Raw genomic sequence first — 18,848 nt, forward strand, 5'->3', positions numbered from 1 at the left:
GTTTGAACCCAGCTTTACGAAGTCTGCTAAAAGGCCTGGTGAAAACCACAGGAAGACCAGTCTTTGCGGGTAATAATTTTCATTTGGCAAATTTCTTAGCTAATATTTCTACCCAAAATAGTAGAAAAATATAAGCGCAATAAAATTTTACTGAGAATGTTATACGTTAACGTCAAAGCGTAGGCGAAAAAAAAATATACTGAAAAATAGTGAAGGGAAAAGTAATTAGTGCCAGTCTTCTAGTTGGGTGCGCGTTCAAGATGGCGGACGAGAAGGATTTCTTTTGCTCTTAGAAAACTCGTATTAATTTTTGAAAATTTTACCCAATTATTCAATTCTTTAGTCACTAAAGCAGCCGTCGAAATGGATAAGCAATTTTCGCTTGACTTGGTATTGAGAAAACTAGATGATTTCAAAGAGAAAAGTTGTAAACACTGGCTTACAATTTACACGATTTTGGGTGATTTGCTGCGGTTCGTATTCAGACATTAGAGTTTACTAGAAATACTGGGTTTGGATCTGTCATTGAAAGCGCGCAAATAATTTTTATGGGTGTTCTTTAAAAATTGCATCAATAAATCTTTTTAAAATGGTTTGGATCTGTCATTGATAGCGCGCAAATAATTTTTAAGGTGTTCATTAAAAAATCGCATCAATAAATCTTTTTAAAATCTTGCTCGCGATTGTTTGTACAAACATTTACGAATTATACTAACCACCTCTCGTGTCAGAATCACTTTCAAGTGCGTATTTGCTGCACTATATGAACCATTATCATTTAATTCTGCAAAGAATGTGCGTCAGCACTTCTCATCTGCTGACGATCAGGTACCAAAGAGGTTAGAGGAAGTTTGAGCATTTCTTTGCAGATTTAAATGATAGACAAATCATTAGTCGACTAAGCACTTGATAGGGCTGTGATTTGTAAAAATACACAGTCATATCAGATACTTCGCTAGCCGAGTGATAACCTCTGTTTATCAAAACTTACATCAGATTGAAAACAGTGTCAAATAGAGTTTAAATCTAGTCTCAAGTGTATATTAGATAAATCACAAATCTTGAATTAGGGGTGCACGTTCCAATCAGAATATTTATCAATTATTACTTCATTATTAAAACAGACAAAGTGCACAGAAGAAGAGAATGATTCTATTGGATCGCTTACATGTAGAAGTTTCAAACCTTAGGAAATTTTCTACCAAAAATGAAGGAGAGGTACCCCATGATCAGCAGTGCCTTCAAGAGTTTGCAAGACTCATGAGTGAGATGTTTGCTAGTAACATATTATGTCCAAAAATGAACCAGAGAATTATTAAAGTAAGTTGTTATTCAAATTTTAGTTTTAGAAAATATCTTTATATACATCCTTTTAAAGAAAATGAATTGTATTAGATGTTGTACCCCAGCCCAAAGAAATTATTTCAAGAAAAGACTAGAAATCATTCTGCATTCTAGACCATCCCCCAGGGGTTGCAATGCTGGGGGGAGGGGTGCAGGTGATTTAGGAACTGCCTCACCCCAGAAATTTTAGAATTACATGTACGAAAAATAAGACATGTTGTGACAGCTAGCCTACATTCAGGGATTTTTACTTCGCATTTCCTTCTACAACCTGGGCACTCTTGGGAGTGGTATGGATATTTTCTAATGGATATTTCATAACATTGATTAAATATATTTTATTGCACATGTTACATAAAATATGTTACCCCACAGATCATTCAATCTGTTTATGCTATCTGTCCTGATGTTACCAAGGAGGAAATCACAAAACAAATTGATGCCATTCTTTCTAGTGAGTCGGAAGACAACTCCACACAAACTCTGCAAAATGGTAATCACTTAATTGTAATAATCAGCAACATTAATGACTTCAAATTAGAGTGGGTATTTTTTTGATCAAATGGGTACAGGAATGGAAAAGCTCTTTTGTAATTCAGTCAGTGTACTTTTGGTCATTTTTCATTATAGTTTTATGGCTGTGGTGCATTGAAACATAAAATGCTTCAATTTTGATTATTTTTATATGAAAGGGTGAGAATGCTTAATACCAAGGTTTTCTTCTTTTCTGTTTAGTTATAATCATTGTTGAAAGTTGGAGCCTGGGAAGACAGTGTATAGAAGAAAAGTTTGAAAAGGTTTTAGAAATTACTGCAGAATGGTGTGATAAAATAATCGACAAGGTGAGCCAGATAGAATTAAAGATGATAAACTTGATGATAACGATGATGATCAGATGATAAATAATGGAAATGATGATGATAATGAAGTTGATGATGATAATATTGATGATGATGATGAGGTTATAGATGATGGTGATAAATGATGAGGATGATGATGATAATGGTGACATTGATGATGGTGACATTTATGATGATGATTAAGGAGATTATTATAATGAAGTTGTTGATGATAGAAATACCCTATAGCTATTTTTTATGGATGTTACCTAGAAGGGATCTACTTAGTCTATTATTGACAATTATGGCAATTCAATTTTTATAATCATTATATTTCAGTTAGAGGAGTCTAGAAAAACAAACATAGTAAATTACCAAGATACTCTATTATTAGTTATTAAGGTAAGGTATTGCCAGTAATATATTTGGATGACTTAAGAAAAGATGGAGGAAGGAAGGGATAGGTGGATGAATGGGTGGGCATATGGGTGGAGGTAGGGAGGGATGAGGGATGAATGGATAGGCACACTGGTGGAGGGAGGTAGGGCAGAAGGAAGGGATGGACAGGTAGATATGAGGGTTTGTTGATGGTTGGATGGAAAGATGCATCAGCAAATTAATGAAAAGAAAGACAGATGGTTAAGTTAATTGATTGTTCAGTGGATGAATAAATGGGTGGGTAGATGGGATGATCAGTGGATAGAAGACTGGATTGGTCAGAGTTGGTGTATGGTTGGTGAATTAATGCATGGATAGTGGATGGAATAATTCATTGCTTAGTGGGTGGATGAATAGGTGGGCAGTCAAGTTAGAGAATGGATAGAACATGTATGTTGGTGGATTAATGGATTGAATAGATTGATTGGAAAATTGATTGAATAATTCAATCAATCGAACAATTAATCACTTGATTGCCCTCTTCTAATCTTTGTTGTGCCTTGAGAAAGTTTTTTTTTACTTTTCCAGGCAGTCCTTCAGATGTTTCAGCACTTTTCTTCAAAATTCAGACAACTTTCCCAGAGTGAAGTCAGTCAAGCCAAACAAGAACTGAAAACATTAATATCACTATTAGTTTGTGTTCTGTTTTCTAAGGTATTTTCATCCTACTAATAAGGGAATTTGAATGAATGGGTTTTTCTTTTTGAGGGTTGAGGTGCAACCGGTAATGGGCACTGTTTAGCTGCTTTGTTATGCATGTATATGCCCCAAACCCTCAGCCTCCTCCCCCTCCCTCTCTCCCTTCTTCTCTTCTTTCTTTCCTATCTGCTTCTTTGTTTCCTCAAGCTAATAGCATCATGTGATGGCAGCCATGACAGGAAGGACAACAATAGAGTATTTTTCCTACAGGAAACTGAATTCTTTAGACAAGATACAATTGTTCCTGCCTCCTGTCATGGCTGCTATCATGTGATGGTGCAAAGCCTCTATTGTCTCATGGTAGATATTTGTACCTTCTTTGTAGATTTTGGTAAAAGAGTGTCTTCTTCTGGCTGGAACAGCACTAAGTCTTTTACTAAACAGCGAGACTGATGAATCACAAGTTATAAACACAATCATTCAGCTGTTAGACCACACTGGTAAAATACTGGCTTCCAAATACACAAAATATACATGACTGGATCCCTGTGGTTTTGTGCTTGAAGGGAAAAAGTAATAGGAAAAAAGTACCCACTGATTTCTCTCATTACAGGCATGCAGTACTTTGTATTGGGAAAGCAAAAGAAAACAGTGCTGGTATTGGCTTAATGGGTGTACATGTACCCAAGTCCATGAAATAGCTATAGTCTATTGTTTTCATCCCATACAAAATCTATTTTTTCGATTTCTCTTAGACAATTTCATTTCTTTTTTTAAAAATAGAAGACAAGAAATCTCCTTCAGCAGAGAGTGTCATTACAATTTGTAACCTTGAAACCAATCTACCAGTGGCTGGATATTCACCACTGACTCGAATCACAATATTACACGCTTTCATTACGACAAGTAGAAAGGAAATCCTCTTGCATGATGCCATAAATGGGGTGAGTTGAATGCCAAATGTATCTTTAAGTACTTAGGTTACTTTCGTCAAAATCTTGCTGCCAAACACGTCACGAATGAGCAGACAAAAGGAGGTCTTTATTGCAGGGATTTTTATTGAAAGAAAGGCTTGAGGTTGGTTAGAGTTGCAGTAAAAATCATTGTTTATAAGGAAAGTTGATCTATATACAGCCACGCCCCAACTCTTACTTTTAGAACGAAAATAAGACGCCGAAAGGGGAAAACTTTTTGTGCACCATAGCTGCCTCTTTCACATGTGTTCGGGGCACTGCATGACGTTTAAAGTGTTGTGAACAAGGCTCTCTATCTTATACAACCTTACGAATCACCACACGCGCTGACAACCTATACCTTCTAACTGATTTCATTGTTGATCTGTTCAAGAGGCCCTTTCTCGTCAGTATTCTGTTTGGCAAGGTACACAAGATATGTAAAGAAGAGATAAACCCTGTCATCCATTACCTCGCCTATGAAGGTAAGTATAACTTGGTGTTTGGATCTCAAACTGATTTTATGTTAAAACATAACGTTCAACAATTATGTGCGCTGCTTATGTTAGGCCTGTCACCGCTGGGATATTAGCGACCTTGAGATCCGACGACGAGAACGAGTACGAGTTTTAAAATTGGTCTTACGCGCGTGGGTAACACTGAATCGTTTTCAATTACCGATTTTTTACAATCTAAAGTTTCAATCTATGTACACGACCATGACATAAAATGATAGTATCAATCTTTCAAAGTTAAAAACTCGTAGTCGTCGTCGGATCTAAAGGTCTTTATTTGTGGGTTTTGTCCTTAGCTATCCTTGTACCACTCATCACATTTGAGTAGGGTTCTTTGTTGCTTCTCTCCTGTGCTTCGAGGATTTTCTCTGGGTTCTTCGGCTTTTCTCTCCTTACGAAACACAACCCCCCCCCCCCCCCCCAAAAGGAACTTATAAAATCGTACTCGAGCGGAGCTCAGATGATCAAGTGGAATGGCTGCCTAAGTTTTCGATAGCTTTGAGTGTTTTCATCTTGGTTCTTTATTCCGCAGTCATCAAGAGTTTAATGCACCGTATAAAGCAGCTCCTTGAAGATATCTGTCAAAAGGATTCACAAAGGCTGTTTGGCTGTGATTCCATCTTTACCAGTCAAATCCTGGAGCATGTTTGGGACAGCCTGGAAGATCCGGTACGTTTGTTTTACGACATCGATAAAAGTTGTATTTCGCGCGCGCACACTGTTTTCTTGTGGGGGGGGGCTCTATCTATGGAATTAATTCTGTATTATTACTTTTGCATGTACTAGCATATATGCAGTATACGAAGATCGTTTTAATAATATTATTTTTCGTTGAGCGACAGTCGAAATAGTTATTTATATTTATGTTCTAATTTATTATTATTGATTGTTATTTCTATCTCAATTTATCCTGCTAGTTTTATTAGTGTTGTTTTATTAGTATATATATTTTAAACAGCGCATTTGAATATGTATATAGATACTTGCGCTTTATAAGTTAATAAATTATTGTTATGATATCTCAGGTAGAGGGAGTATCTATAGCAGGGAGAGGCATATTTGGATTATTCCTCGACGTACACGATGGAGAACATTACATCCTTAAAGACGAGGAAACGTTTGTAAGTGATTTAAGTATCGAGTGAGATCGTATAGTGTAAGACAATTTCTCTTGCGATAAAAGAACTTACGACCAAATAGCTCTGGATTGAGAGCCTCTGGGACTCCACCCTCGGGAATCCAGGGGTAAAATTCTGACGCTCGTGTCGAGCCAAGTTCCACAACCTCTTGTTTCAGTTAAATGAATGATTTACGAATTCACACTTTTTTATTCGTAGAGAGCACAGTTTTATGAGTCTATTGTAGACAAAGTTCTTGCAGTGCCATGGCAAGTAAAGACAAGATATGGACTGATCTGTGAACTCCTTCCTCACGTCACGCTGGAACAGGTATGGTAGAGTACGTTACCCACTATAACGGCGCAAAGTCCCTCTAAAGACATTCATAACAAATGCGTAAATGAAAATCCGCAATGAATCGATATTTTCGCAATGTAAGTGGGGTTATCAAAGTTTGGGCACGGCTAACTCATAGGTCCAATCATGAAACAACCTCTGGCGTGATCTAAGTCAGGGCATGGATAACTCATAGATCCAACCATGAAACAACCTCTGGGCTGATCTAAGTCAGGGTACGGCTAACTCATAGATCGAACCCTGAAACAACCGCTTGGCTTATCAAACTAGGGGACCGCTAGCTCACAGAATTGGAATTTAGGACATACCTCTTAAATAAGGCAGTTGCATTCCAGATAAAATTGGCATCTTCTTATCAATGATTACTTCGTAGGTATTCAACAAGAGACCATCTTTACTTGAAGAAATGGCATACTGCTTGAAGTCGAACCAGCTCTCTTCTGCTTCCACAGAGGCCTTTAAAACTTTGCTGCTTCACAAACGGTAACAATAATTAATGAAATAATGAAATGTTTACTTGAAATTTTAATCGACATAAAAAGGATTCTCATTTATCTCATTGATGTTATTTTACAAATGCCCTGCATTTACGATCATGACTGACATCAAAGAATTTTGAGTTTTCATTTTTATCTCCAGGACTGGTAAAATCGACTCGTGTGGCAGTCAAGTTGACGTAAGTGGCGTCATAAACTTAATAAATAATAGCGACATGACCGCTTCGTTAGATCATGATTCTATGGTTTAATATGCCCTTTAAATGGTTTGATTTCAGAAACCCTTCAATCTCCAATGGAAAAATATTCTTTTGAAATCTCTCACAAGTGAAAACCCGTAAGTATAATTTAAAAGATATCTTCTTATTTGCATAGTCTTCTTCACCGCCAACGAGTTCTCCTCTTGAAGCATCCCATATAGGTTCGGGTTGAAAGTCGCTTCATACTACACTCAATTCGAATCTAGGAGCCGAAGCTGATGAGTTTATAACTGTACAGTTTCAGTCTGAAGTACCTTACCCTTATATACTTAACTTCTTAACTTTACTTCATGCTATCTGCTCCAGGATGCGCGTAAGGTATCCATTGGTCCTCCAAATTGTGGGTTTGGCGCAGGGCTAACAACTCTGTCCAGTAAGAAAGAACTTTGTTACAGAAACTAGAAACACCTTTTTACAATTAAGGGCGGGAATATTGATCCAAACCAATTTCTTTTTTCATATACGCATGCATGGTAGCTTGCTTGCCCAACACACTCGCCAGTATTGGCTGCCTTGTGTCCTTAAGAATGTCCCGGATGCACTAGACCAGATGTTAAGAGATCTCCATAGCAACGGTGGCCACCAGTCACGTGTCGTTTCTGCTCACTTGGCTATCCTCAAAGCCGCTCGCTCGTTGGGTGTCATGGAGTCAAAGCAGCTGGTAAGTATTCAATGGTTATCAGTATCAGTTTTTCTATAGCGATACTTCATGTTTACTAGCAAAATCATTGTGATGTTAATATACCAAATATTTTTACAAAAGCTCGTCACTTGTTGCTTTGTGTCACTATCCAATCGATCTCTGGTTGGCACATGATTGACAAAGGCTTTTGTCACATGAAAGTATCGCTATTACTGGGATATTGAAGGCCATAAGAATTAGGAAGTGTAAAACGAGAAGGTCCCAGTTCCACATTTCTATAGCGCACTAGGGCACGCACTAGTATCAATGTATTATACTATCTATATACACGGTTTGTCAGGATGAAGAACTGCTGACATCAGCACTAGAAGATGCTGAGGACACTATACGTCTGGACGCACTTGGTGTGTTAAGCTGTAGCTCAAAAACCTCAGGTAAGGTCTAAAACTCTTCATTTTCGATTTCCCAGTCGTCCACTGGTTCAAGTCTTTTCATTCTAATTTGACCAAAACATAGACTACTCGCAGTAAAGTTTTAGCTTAATAAGAATATTACAAAGCTTGTATATTTTTAGTAAACTCTCTACTAGTAATTGTCATTGGATTCTTTATTTTTTATAGAGTCATTATCAGAGATCGAGCTTGGCTTGTTGCGCAACTTTCTTTGTCACAATCTGAACATCGCTTGTCCATCATTCCGACAAGATCTTTTTGTGGCCATGAGAAAAATTCTGTCTAGAATTCGCGACAGCTGGTAAGAAATTTCTGATTCCTCTATCTCTATACTAGCCTGCGTGTATCCAAAACCCAAAATCACGGTTAGTTTCTAAGTTTTTCTTTTGTTCGGCTGCACGCAGGCTACCTCTACTCATCTTTAAATGTTTTGTCGCTTACCTTTTGTCTCGTGGTTACCTTGGTTACCTAGCGTTTCCCTTAACAGGATTCCAGAACATTCCTGAAAATTCTAGAAGGATTTGTATCCCCTAAGTTTTCTTTCTTTGAACTTGCCGTTTCAGTCTGAGTGAGTTAAAGAGGTGTTATCCGAAAATATTCAAGAATCATTCACTTGGAGTAAATGAGCTTCAGGCTTTGTCTGTTCAATCAGATCTCGTCCATGCTTTAGGTAAGATGAGAAAATATCAACAAATTCGAGTTAAAATGCACATGTACGATGTACCAATGCACTTGTACGATGTACCAATGTCCACAAATATTATCTTCTATTTTTTAGAATTCGTCGAATGGACGATGACGTTCATGGTTAACTCGCTTTTGCCCGGAGCCAATTATCAACGACAAAAGACAGGTATCTTCTAAACATAAATATCTTTTGTAAACACTCTATTTTCTTGTATTTTGAGGTTCTTTACTATTGAGCATCATTTCTCCAACATGGCGGTCATTGTCCTTTTCTGAAATTGCTGCATTGTAGTTTAGCTTCGGTACAAAAATATTTTGTTCACCTTGTCTTATATGGTGTTGCTCAAATCCAAGCTATACCACAATGCATCCTGTTTATTGAACTCAGACAAGGTCTATTACGTCTGTACCTAGAGTTGCATACCCCTTCATAACGAAAGCTGGCGATGCTCTACTCATCATCGCATGGTCAATATACTAATGATGCGTTGTACTTTATCTTGCCAGCACTAGAGCTGATATCTATAATATTCGATACGTTTGCGGTGAAGGGAAATCCTGACAAGAGAAAAGGACAAGCACCAGGTACATTATTTGCCATAGACCGTACCACACTTCTCCCCTGGGAATATTAGACTAGCTATACTAATCCAAAGTAATCAAAGCAAACCTACCAAACAGTGACAAACGAAAATACAGGAACTACTCGCAATCTATATTTTTCCAGTGCTATAAACACTTTTTACTAGTCACTACACATAATGGATGTATTGGCTTTCAACACAGCCATTGCGCAAATCATTCCCGTCGGTCAGGGTTCGTGCAGGTCCTTGGAGTCCTTGAAAAGCCTTTCCATTTATTATACAACTGATTTCAGTGGCGCTTAAAAAGCTCTTGAAAAATAAAAATCATTGAAAAGTCCTTGAGTACTCCTTGAAACTGAGTAAAAATGTTCTGTCAAAGCTGGTAACAGACATAACGGTCACTCCACAATGGTCCTTGACTAATTCATAGTTTTCATTTCCAGAAAGCACTATCGTTCTGATGAAGTTTTCAGAGGCGAAAGGTTTATGGAGTTTTTATTCGCCCAGGTAAACCTTTTCTACAGCCAGAATAAGTGTTATTTCTTTTCGATAAATTCCCTTATAGATATTTGTTCGTAAACTGATGAATTTGTAATTATTTTTTGCAGGAATATCCACGTGTTGCTTGGATGCTTGCAGAGTTCCCATTCTGATGTAAGAATGAAATGTAACTCACTCTTTCTTTCATCCACCCATCTTATTTCATCCCATTTTATCCACTAATCCATCCATTCATTGTATTCTTCCATCTAGCCATTTACCCATCCACTTTCATGCATCTATATGCCTCCCAATTTGTCTATGCATACCATTTATCCATCTGTCAATCAACCTCCCATTCATATATCCATCCAATTTCATCCCGCTTTCTCCTGCCATTGCTTTATCCATACCATTTTATCCATTCATCATCCGTTTATCCATCCTATTCCATTCAGCCATCCATCCACCCCATACACTCTATCCATTCATGATCTGTGGTTAGATATCTACCAAATAGAATGCTATAAAGGTTTTCATTTTTCCCCCTTCTGTATTCCAGATTCGTGAGTTATCATTGAACATCCTTCGTCATCACTTCTCTGGTCCTCTCACTGGACTGGACAAGTCTAAAGGAGACTCCCAGTTCGCTGTTGATCTAATGAATGAAGCATCACAGCTAATCTGTAGTCCCAAGGCTCAAGAAAGTGAAAGTGGTGCAGTTATCTGTCAACTCTTATTTGAAAGGTAACTGAATTATATTTTACCAACTTGGTCAACCATACAGTTTTAATAGCTTTTCATTTGATTTTCATTGTCTATCTACCAAAAAACAGGTAGCCCAAGCATTTTTTCAATCTCTTTCGAGTCATGCTGTTTGAATAAAATTTCCCAACCCTAACCAAAACGTCTCAAATGAAACCGCGTTTCAAAAGTAGAGTTTTCCCTTCTCACCCCCATCCCCCTGGGTAGTCAAGTATCCCCTTCAATCAGTTATTTGAAATTTCTTGCTTATAATAAACCTTCAAATGTTATCGATACTCTGAAACAACCTCTGGGCTAATCTAAGTCAGGACAACGAACTCACTGCTAAAATTAGAATTTAGCTTCTTAGGTTTTGCGGAGGAAGGAAAACCGGAGTACGCGGAGAAAATCCCGGCCACGAATCAAGCGAGAGGCTTTACGAAACTGGTTTAATATTTTCTGTGTTTGTAGATACGTGGTTCTTCTGGACTGGGAAGTCAAAGACATTTTCAGTGACCCATCTGCACAAAGTCAAAGGGATGCTGATTCAAAAGAGCGTGGAAACCACTGCGTGCAGTTTCTGAGCGAATTGTTGGCGGAGGCAGAACGTCAATTAAGTTCTGCGAAAGACAATATAGCTGTTGCAGCTGAAAAATATCCTATTCACGGTGACTATACGCAATAGATATGTGTAAAACTTCCAGCCTTTGGTTTTGTGACAGTTTCTATACATTTCATTGTATTGACTTTGAAGCCAATAGAGTGTAACTCTTATATATTCTTTTTATATATTGACAGCTTTGTCTTTTTTCCATCTATTCCAGGCATCCTCCTCACCTTATGTCGCTGCATATCATCCTATCTGGACACCATCACTTGTCCTCAAATATCTCAACCAACGTTCCAGTCATTCAAAACCATTTTACAGCGTACCGTACAGGTTACTATCGAAGTCATTGACTTCTTGTTGGGTGTACTATCAAGGAAGCAAGACTCTGAAAACGGTGTGTATGGAAAAGAGCGCTGTATATCACAAGTCACATCAGGGACTATCGATAGACTTTTCCCGTCTCGTGAATCAATTCGGTGTCGTGCGCCGTACCGTTACACTGCGTTATACGAAATCTCAGTACATATGTTTTATGTGTTTTTATTTTAGTGGTTTGTGGCGCGTCGTTTGCTGGTTTAGGCGAAGCAGTTGAAGATGCGATATCTGTGAATTCTTTGACAGACGATACAACATTATCACAGCAACACCAAAAGGAATTCATCATGTCTTGCTGTTTTCTTAGCATTAAGGTAGTGGATGGTTCTTCTGGTGAATTTCCCTTTTCTACTGGCATTATGGAAGCATGGGCGCGCGCTGCTAATGCGCATTCTCACCTCTGTGGTCATAGGTTTGATTCCATTATATCTGAGTAGAGTTGTTTGTTGGTTCTCTCCTGTGCTTCGAGGGTTTTTTGGCTTTTTTCCGGGTTCTCTGGTTTTCCTCCCTCCGCAAAAATCAATTTCTAAATTCCAATTTGATTATGGAATTAGTGACAAAGGATTTTTAGCTACCGCGGCTATCAAGTGCTATCCTGGCAAAAGACACATCACGTGACAGATTCTAACATGATAGAGCCCAACAATGAAATTCCGCGCCCTCATCACCATCAACACTTTCTTAAACAACGAACAGTAAAAACACCAAAGATTTTGCTTATTCCTAAATCATTATTACTAATATTATTTTACTTTTCAGTTTGGGTGTCAACTCCTTTCAAATATTGTCGAGAAAGTCTCAAGTTCTGGTTCTGAGGACAGTCGTTTTGCGTCATTATTGCCAAGCTCAGATTTAACGGCGATAGGGGAAATATTCATCAAAATATTTACGCATTGCAGGCTCACGGTCAGTAGGGTTTATGTTTTTGGAATCTACCTCGATATATGTCCCATCAGACTGATACCTAAACCGCTTCTGTCTTTCTTTCTAACACTGATACGATTTCTTTCTATTGCTCTCTTCAAGGGTATTTTACTCAGCTGCAAGGTCAGCCTGACCATCGTCAGTAGACGCCTCAGTGAGTCTTCCATCGAGTGCGTATATTCGTTACCAAGGCAATGGATAAGGAACGTCATCGACTCTATTTCTGGCCAGGGTGCCGCTTCATCGGTAACTAGGAGAAGGTACGATCGCCTTATCGTCTTTCTCCCTTTCGAACCCTAGATATTTGGGGTACCTCGTAGGGCTAAGGCAATGGGGGCATTGCGCATCAATCTTAGTCCATACCTGACGTAATAAATAAACCAATTAGAAACTTGGAGCAAAGCAGTAGCCATGAGACTGCCTATCCTCTTTTAAGTAAGCAGTAACAGCAAAATCTGAATCTGACAAAAAAATCTGAGAACGAAATCTGAATTTGACATGAAAAAGTCTGAATCTGAGAACGAAATCTGAATTCTGAATCTGATCAACAAAATCCACTCTGACAGTAAATTAACCTAAGTCTTGAAATAAATAAAAAATCTATCGGATGCACCTTTATTGAGCGGTATTTTTCTCATTTAATCTGCCTAGGGTTTATCAATTGTAATTCATAATAAACGTCTTTGTTGTACATTTTCAGTGCTGGGCTACCTGTGTTAGTGGTTAACATACTAGCCAGTGAATCTCCGAACAAACGACAGCAAAGTGTCAAGTATTGTCTGGATAAACTACTGAACGTGGCCTTCAAACCGATTCCCGAGGTTGTCGACCAGACCACAGACTTACCACAGGTAACCCAACTGGTCTAACGAAAGCTAATGAATTCTATCTAGATTACATAGGTTTTAGAGCGGTTTTCGTATGAGTAGTCAACGATACGAGATAATACGTAGTCGTACCGTAGCCTGCGTACCGTGTCTTACCGTATCCGTAACTACGTTTTTTGAATGAAGACAATAGTAATATATAATGTTACAGCAGTCGTACCTTGTTGGCAAGAGAGCGTAAATAAGAGAGGGAAACTTCTTAATAACGCGCGCGCCATGTAAATTCCCGGTTGGGCTATTTTTAGTAAACGGATGCAGAAAAATTTCGCTTCACCCTACTCCCGTGCGTCATCAACTTGCCCGCGTTTGCTCGTTCCGTTTCGTTTTTAGTGATCAAAACCTGGATCAAAACAGATCAAAACATTAAACGGAAAGAGCGCTCACGCGCAAGTTGATGTCGCACGAGAGTGGGGTAAGGAATTAAGAAAATTTTCCTCTCTTATTTATGCTCTCTGGTTGTAAGTCAGTACCGTATGTTTCCAACTCAACAAATCCAGGTAGAAAAAAAATTGATAGTGCTCTCTGTGAACGGTGAGCAAAAACTAATGTTTTTAAGCCCCTAAATAAATAGTATACGATTACCTGATGGAAATATATCTTCTAAAAATGTTTTTATACTGCATGATTATAATGTTGTTCGTCTTCAGGTACATGCCATGAATATTCTTCGTTTGCTGTACCAAGACACAGCATTGGGGAACGATGTTTTGTGCTACACTGAACAAGGTCTGGTACTGGCTGTACAAGGATTTGCTTCACCTTTATGGTCTATACGCAATGCTGCAACACAACTCTTTGGTATGTAATCAAGCTTTATTTCTATCTCGAGTATCTCTTGTATGGGTCACTTTTACCATGTCATGCAGTGGCGGATCCAGGTGTGGTAAAAGGGGTGTCAAGTCACCCCCCACCCCCCAAATTTCTCAGTATATCGTTATTAGTAACAGTCTGCCCCCTTTTCCTTGAATTCCTGGTAAAACCTTTGTAACAGTCACCCCCCTTCTAATATTCCTCGATCTACCCCTGTCATGTTACGATATGTCGTGCCTTGCGGTGCCGTGAACAAACATTTTTGTAACGAAGCTAGAACACAATGAACCACGTTCGCTAGCTCAAAAAAGGTTTTTTTCTATGGGTCTATCTCACTATTTTTCTCTTGTTAAAACTCCTTCCAGGTTCATTAGTTCTTCGTGTTCTTGGTCACAAGCGAGGACTCCAAGATGAGAATCAGTTCAATTCCATTAGCGCCAGAGACTTCTTCAAGCGATTCTCATCCCTTCGTTCCTTCTTCCTCGAACAACTTCGTTCTTTTTCTTCCGATACCAACACCCAACCGATGTCAACCCCATGCACCGCGGTTCTTAAACCAGAACTCTTCCCCATTCTTACTTTGTTTTCCAAGCTACGACCAGCAACGAGTGACATCGAAGAAAGGTAATATTCTGATTTTGTTGCCCTAATTTATTTATTTTACTTTTACTTCTAAAAGTTTTTGTTTCTCATTTGTTTTTAGCTTACTTTCTGATTTCATACCCTTCTTAACCCCACTGTCCTCGAGCCCAGTCTATGCTGTGCGAAGTTTGGCCGCTCAGGCCCTGGTACCATTCATTCCGATCGAAGGGTTTGTGAGAAAAGCTGTTGAGCTACTCACCACTATACCAAGCTCTCCGCAATCTGTGTCCCAGAATACTTTACATGGAACTCTTCTCCAGGTAAGAGGCTCGTTAAAAATGGACAGCACGACACGGCACGGTTCTGGTACGGGACTTCGACATCCGTTGAACCAATTGTCATACAATCACGATGCTTGGGCACGGGTCTATTAAGAGATCACGTGATCATACAGCCCCATCTTGGGTTGAAAAATGGCAGGAAAAGTCACTTTGGTATGTGTCCTCTTTGGTGATCCAAGAGCCTTGTAATACTTTGAGTAATTTTGAGTTCACTGCTGCTCAGGGTTAGCCTCGATTTTTTGCAGAATATTCACGTGTTCCAAAGAAGGTCCGTGAAATTTCAAAGTGTTCGTATTGTTAAAGTTGTGCATTCTTTACTTTCTCGTTGGTATTTGTGAAAATGTTGACTCTGAAATGAGGCTAACCTTGAATAAATAAGTCTGCAATCGTGGAACACAGCGGTAATTTGGAACTCGAAAAGGGTCTATTGCAGTCTATTGTCCATGTATGTTGTTCATTCACTTTATTACCATTCGTGATTATTCAGGTCCACCATCTCGTCGACGCCATGGCTACAAACTCCCACGTTACCATAGAGACGGGTTTGGTTTTGAAAGAGCTGCAGAACAGATTATGGCTTGGAACAGATTTGAATCCTTGCGCATTGACCAAGGCTGAGTACTTGAATATTCTGATGGAGCTGGCTCCAATGGCTTCTAAAAAAGGTGAGTGTTAAGATGTAAATTACTTACTCACCTTTTAAGTATAAAATAAGGCCCTACTATCTGTACTACCTCTGGGCGTGGGTGCCCTGTGCATTTGCGTTTAGATTAGTATTAAAATGTTTGGATCTTTTATATCACTCTCGTTTAGCTGATGATGACCTGAGGTCCTTGATCGAACACGTGACATTGAAGACAAATTATAACTATCCTGTCCAAGTGGGACTGCCCTACTTACACCGTGCTCTCTCTGCTTCTGCGCTGGATCTTGTAACCAGCGAGTTCTGGTCTGAAGGTAATTCAAACGGATATCCGAATCTTCCTTTTATGAGAACTTTTCGTTCCTTAATTAGATCTTCAAAAAACTTTCCGTCTGGGCTGATCAAGGTCTAGGTTTTGCGGAGAGAGAAAGTCCTAACAAACTCTACTCCGTGTGTGATGCCGAGTCGGGGAGTCAAATCCAAGACTCCAGAGGTGAGATGCGAGTTAACTACCGCTACACCACCCTATATATTCTCATTTCTATTACAGGTTTCTGTTCTGTATTTTTCTTTTCTTTTCTTTTTTTTTTTTTTCAGTTTTAAAGGCTGTTTGATTTGATCTTCTCTTGCTGTCCTCAGGTTCAGAAGATTCTAATTACAGCAGTGTCATCAAAACATGTCTTCACAGCAAAGAACGCGAGACGAGAATCGCCTCACTTGGACACCTTCACCATGTGCTCCAGAATAAAACACGTTTGACTCGACACGATTTGGATGAAGTATTGACGTCACTCATCACCATGGAAACTGACCAGCAATGCTTGCTACTTGCACTAGATTGCTTTAACGATGTTTGCACTCGGTCTGACGAAATTATGCTTAAAGGCTGTGAACAACTCTGGGTCTCTTTGCTTTCCTTTACGCGTGGATCACGTGGTTCTAGTGTCCAGTCCAAAGCAATCACTGCTTTGAGTATTTTAGTTTATTTCGTTTTCAAAAACTTGGTCGACCAATCGCAGATGGCCTCAATGGCAACTGATTGGTCAAAAGCAATAAGTGAGTGTAGCATGCCGGGTAAACCTGAACCCGTGAGGAATGGAGCTGCGCGGGGCCTGGGGATAGCAGGTGAAGAGGTTCTTCATTTTGCCGAGAAACGTCAGGGAAAAGAATATCAAAATTTGGATAAAATAATGGAGACAGCAGTAAGGTATGTCATGACTAACACCCATTATTACTCCAACCTGACTTTTTTCCGTCTTATTCCCACTTGCTACCAATTATTTTATTCCTATTCTCTTTCCCCTTTACAGAATTTTCAAGACAGGCATCATGCTACTCGAGGACGAGCAAGATGACGTAAGAATTGCAGCCTCTCATTTTGGCGCCAAAATTCGCCATCGTCATGGTAACGTCAATGACATTAGCAGCATCACATGTTCGGTTGCCATTACTTCGATATTTGAGTATATGTCACGTGTTTTCTGGTGGTCGCCACCGGTCTGGGTTACTATGGTTACTATTTTACATGGTCGTTGTTCAGTGATGGAATTGCTAACTGAATATACTAAATCCAGGTAAGATTATATAAACATAATGAATTTTGATTGAAACTTAAAATCTTCAGTTTTCGTTAGTTTGGAAGTATTTTTCCTGCTATTGGCTCAAGATGAAGATGCGCGCGAAGGGCATCAAGGAATAGCTAGAGTATGTCTTCAAACTCTTACTGTTTCATCCATTTAAACATATAACCTCAAAATTTTCCTTCAATGCGAAACGTTCTCAATCCAATCTACCCTCTTCTTCCGCAAGTTTTTCTCGACTAATTCCATTAATTTATTTACAGGCACATACTTTTTGAGCAAGAGGATTGTAATCTTTACGCAGAGCCATTCATCACTGCACAACTCTCTTGTAGACATCTCAAGGTACTCAAAGCGTTTTTTCATATAATCTTCGTGAATGTATACGTATTTCAAAGTGTTCACCACCGAGCAAATCATAGATGGCATGTCATATTGCTATAGAAATAAAAGGACAAAAGGCGTAGCCGCCCACCATGTTGTTTCAAGTTGTTATAACAAAAAATATTGCCAAATCTAGTGTTAAAGTCGAAAATCATGGCGGTTTTGACGTTATACCCTCTTCGTAATGCATTGCATGATCATAAAAGTTTCATGTTCCAACAGCTCATCGCAGACCAAATTTCATCCTCTAAGGATGAACAAACAAGGGAAATCAAGAAACAATATCAAGAGTGGCTTCAAAGTGAAGCACAAAGACTTCTATCTGACATAAAAACATTGAAAAACTCAGGTAGTACGATGTGATAGTGATGATATTGGCCTTATTGGTTGTTTTCCCCATTACATTGATAATTCTTCTTGTCATCTCTACAACCTCCAGGTATTAAAGATACTGGTTCACTACAAAGCCCTAAAATGTTCACCTTACGCTATCGCCTCGTTATGATGGGTGACGTCATTGCCCACGTGATCTCGTCGCTAGGAAACTCATCACTTCCTATCAACGACAGCTTGAAACAAGAAATAAAGACTTTGTTATCCGATGTTGGCAAGGTAAGACCTCTACTAGTTTCATAGGAAGCCGGGGCTCAACCTCACTCAATGAGGGGGTGGGGGGGGGGGGGGGGGGGTGCATGTACGTTGTATCCGTGAAGTGATACTCCTCACGTATTAATCAAAGTTTTCGATAATTTCTTTGACATATTTTGTTCTTGTTGATAGAACTCTGTTGGTTCTCATCCCATCCTACACGAATCTACATTCAGCTGAAATTATGAAAACAACTACCTAAAGAAATAGGCAAGGAAGATCGTAAAAATAAACTATCAAGAGTCCTTTTTTTAAGAATACATATTTTATGAAATCCACCGAGATTCAATTTAAAATAACGAATGGAAAAAAACACTGAAATAAAAATAAATTATTAATTGTTTTCCAAAGAAGAGTAATTAAGAAGTGTTGCATTGACTTTGTCGATACGATTTCAACGCCCTCCTCTCAACTCACTGCCTTACCCCTTATAGGAGACTGCGCTGGATATCTCCAATTGCTTGTAAAAAGGGATGTGGCCGACCCGTTTCTTATTTTTTCGTTGCTCGGTCGA

At 38.9% G+C, this 18,848-nt stretch overlaps 1 protein-coding gene and 1 long non-coding RNA gene across 2 annotated transcripts; one reads left to right on the forward strand and one right to left on the reverse strand.

Moving 5' to 3' along the window:
• The first annotated feature begins 322 nt into the window (after positions 1-322).
• LOC116299577 (tRNA (32-2'-O)-methyltransferase regulator THADA) lies at positions 323-18,615 on the forward strand. Its single transcript, XM_031708251.2, has 41 exons — positions 323-473; positions 1,125-1,320; positions 1,720-1,837; positions 2,080-2,186; positions 2,523-2,585; positions 3,150-3,275; positions 3,646-3,760; positions 4,044-4,204; positions 4,608-4,698; positions 5,261-5,397; positions 5,754-5,849; positions 6,066-6,176; positions 6,577-6,686; positions 6,843-6,879; positions 6,979-7,037; positions 7,438-7,621; positions 7,944-8,037; positions 8,224-8,356; positions 8,619-8,725; positions 8,834-8,908; positions 9,250-9,327; positions 9,770-9,833; positions 9,935-9,980; positions 10,369-10,553; positions 11,022-11,218; positions 11,375-11,554; positions 11,710-11,849; positions 12,295-12,441; positions 12,562-12,719; positions 13,160-13,310; positions 13,994-14,144; positions 14,522-14,780; positions 14,860-15,058; positions 15,567-15,744; positions 15,893-16,036; positions 16,362-16,929; positions 17,033-17,296; positions 17,566-17,647; positions 17,909-18,035; positions 18,126-18,298; positions 18,467-18,615. The coding sequence occupies exons 1-41, from the start codon at positions 364-366 to the stop codon at positions 18,512-18,514; spliced, it is 5,769 nt and encodes a 1,922-aa protein (XP_031564111.1). The 5' UTR covers positions 323-363; the 3' UTR covers positions 18,515-18,615.
• On the reverse strand, positions 5,758-7,587 carry LOC116299578 (uncharacterized). The gene is made up of 3 exons (XR_004197480.1): positions 7,220-7,587; positions 6,512-6,672; positions 5,758-6,219 (listed from the first exon to the last, which is right to left on the reverse strand). It is a non-coding gene; the product is annotated as an uncharacterized LOC116299578 (long non-coding RNA).
• Positions 18,616-18,848: the final 233 nt, after the last annotated feature.

Source organism: Actinia tenebrosa, unplaced genomic scaffold (genome assembly GCF_029948245.1).
Source record: "Actinia tenebrosa isolate PJP-AT-01 unplaced genomic scaffold, QUT_ActTen_1.0 PGA_scaffold8__29_contigs__length_14323225, whole genome shotgun sequence".
NCBI classification, from domain to species: Eukaryota; Metazoa; Cnidaria; class Anthozoa; order Actiniaria; family Actiniidae; genus Actinia; species Actinia tenebrosa.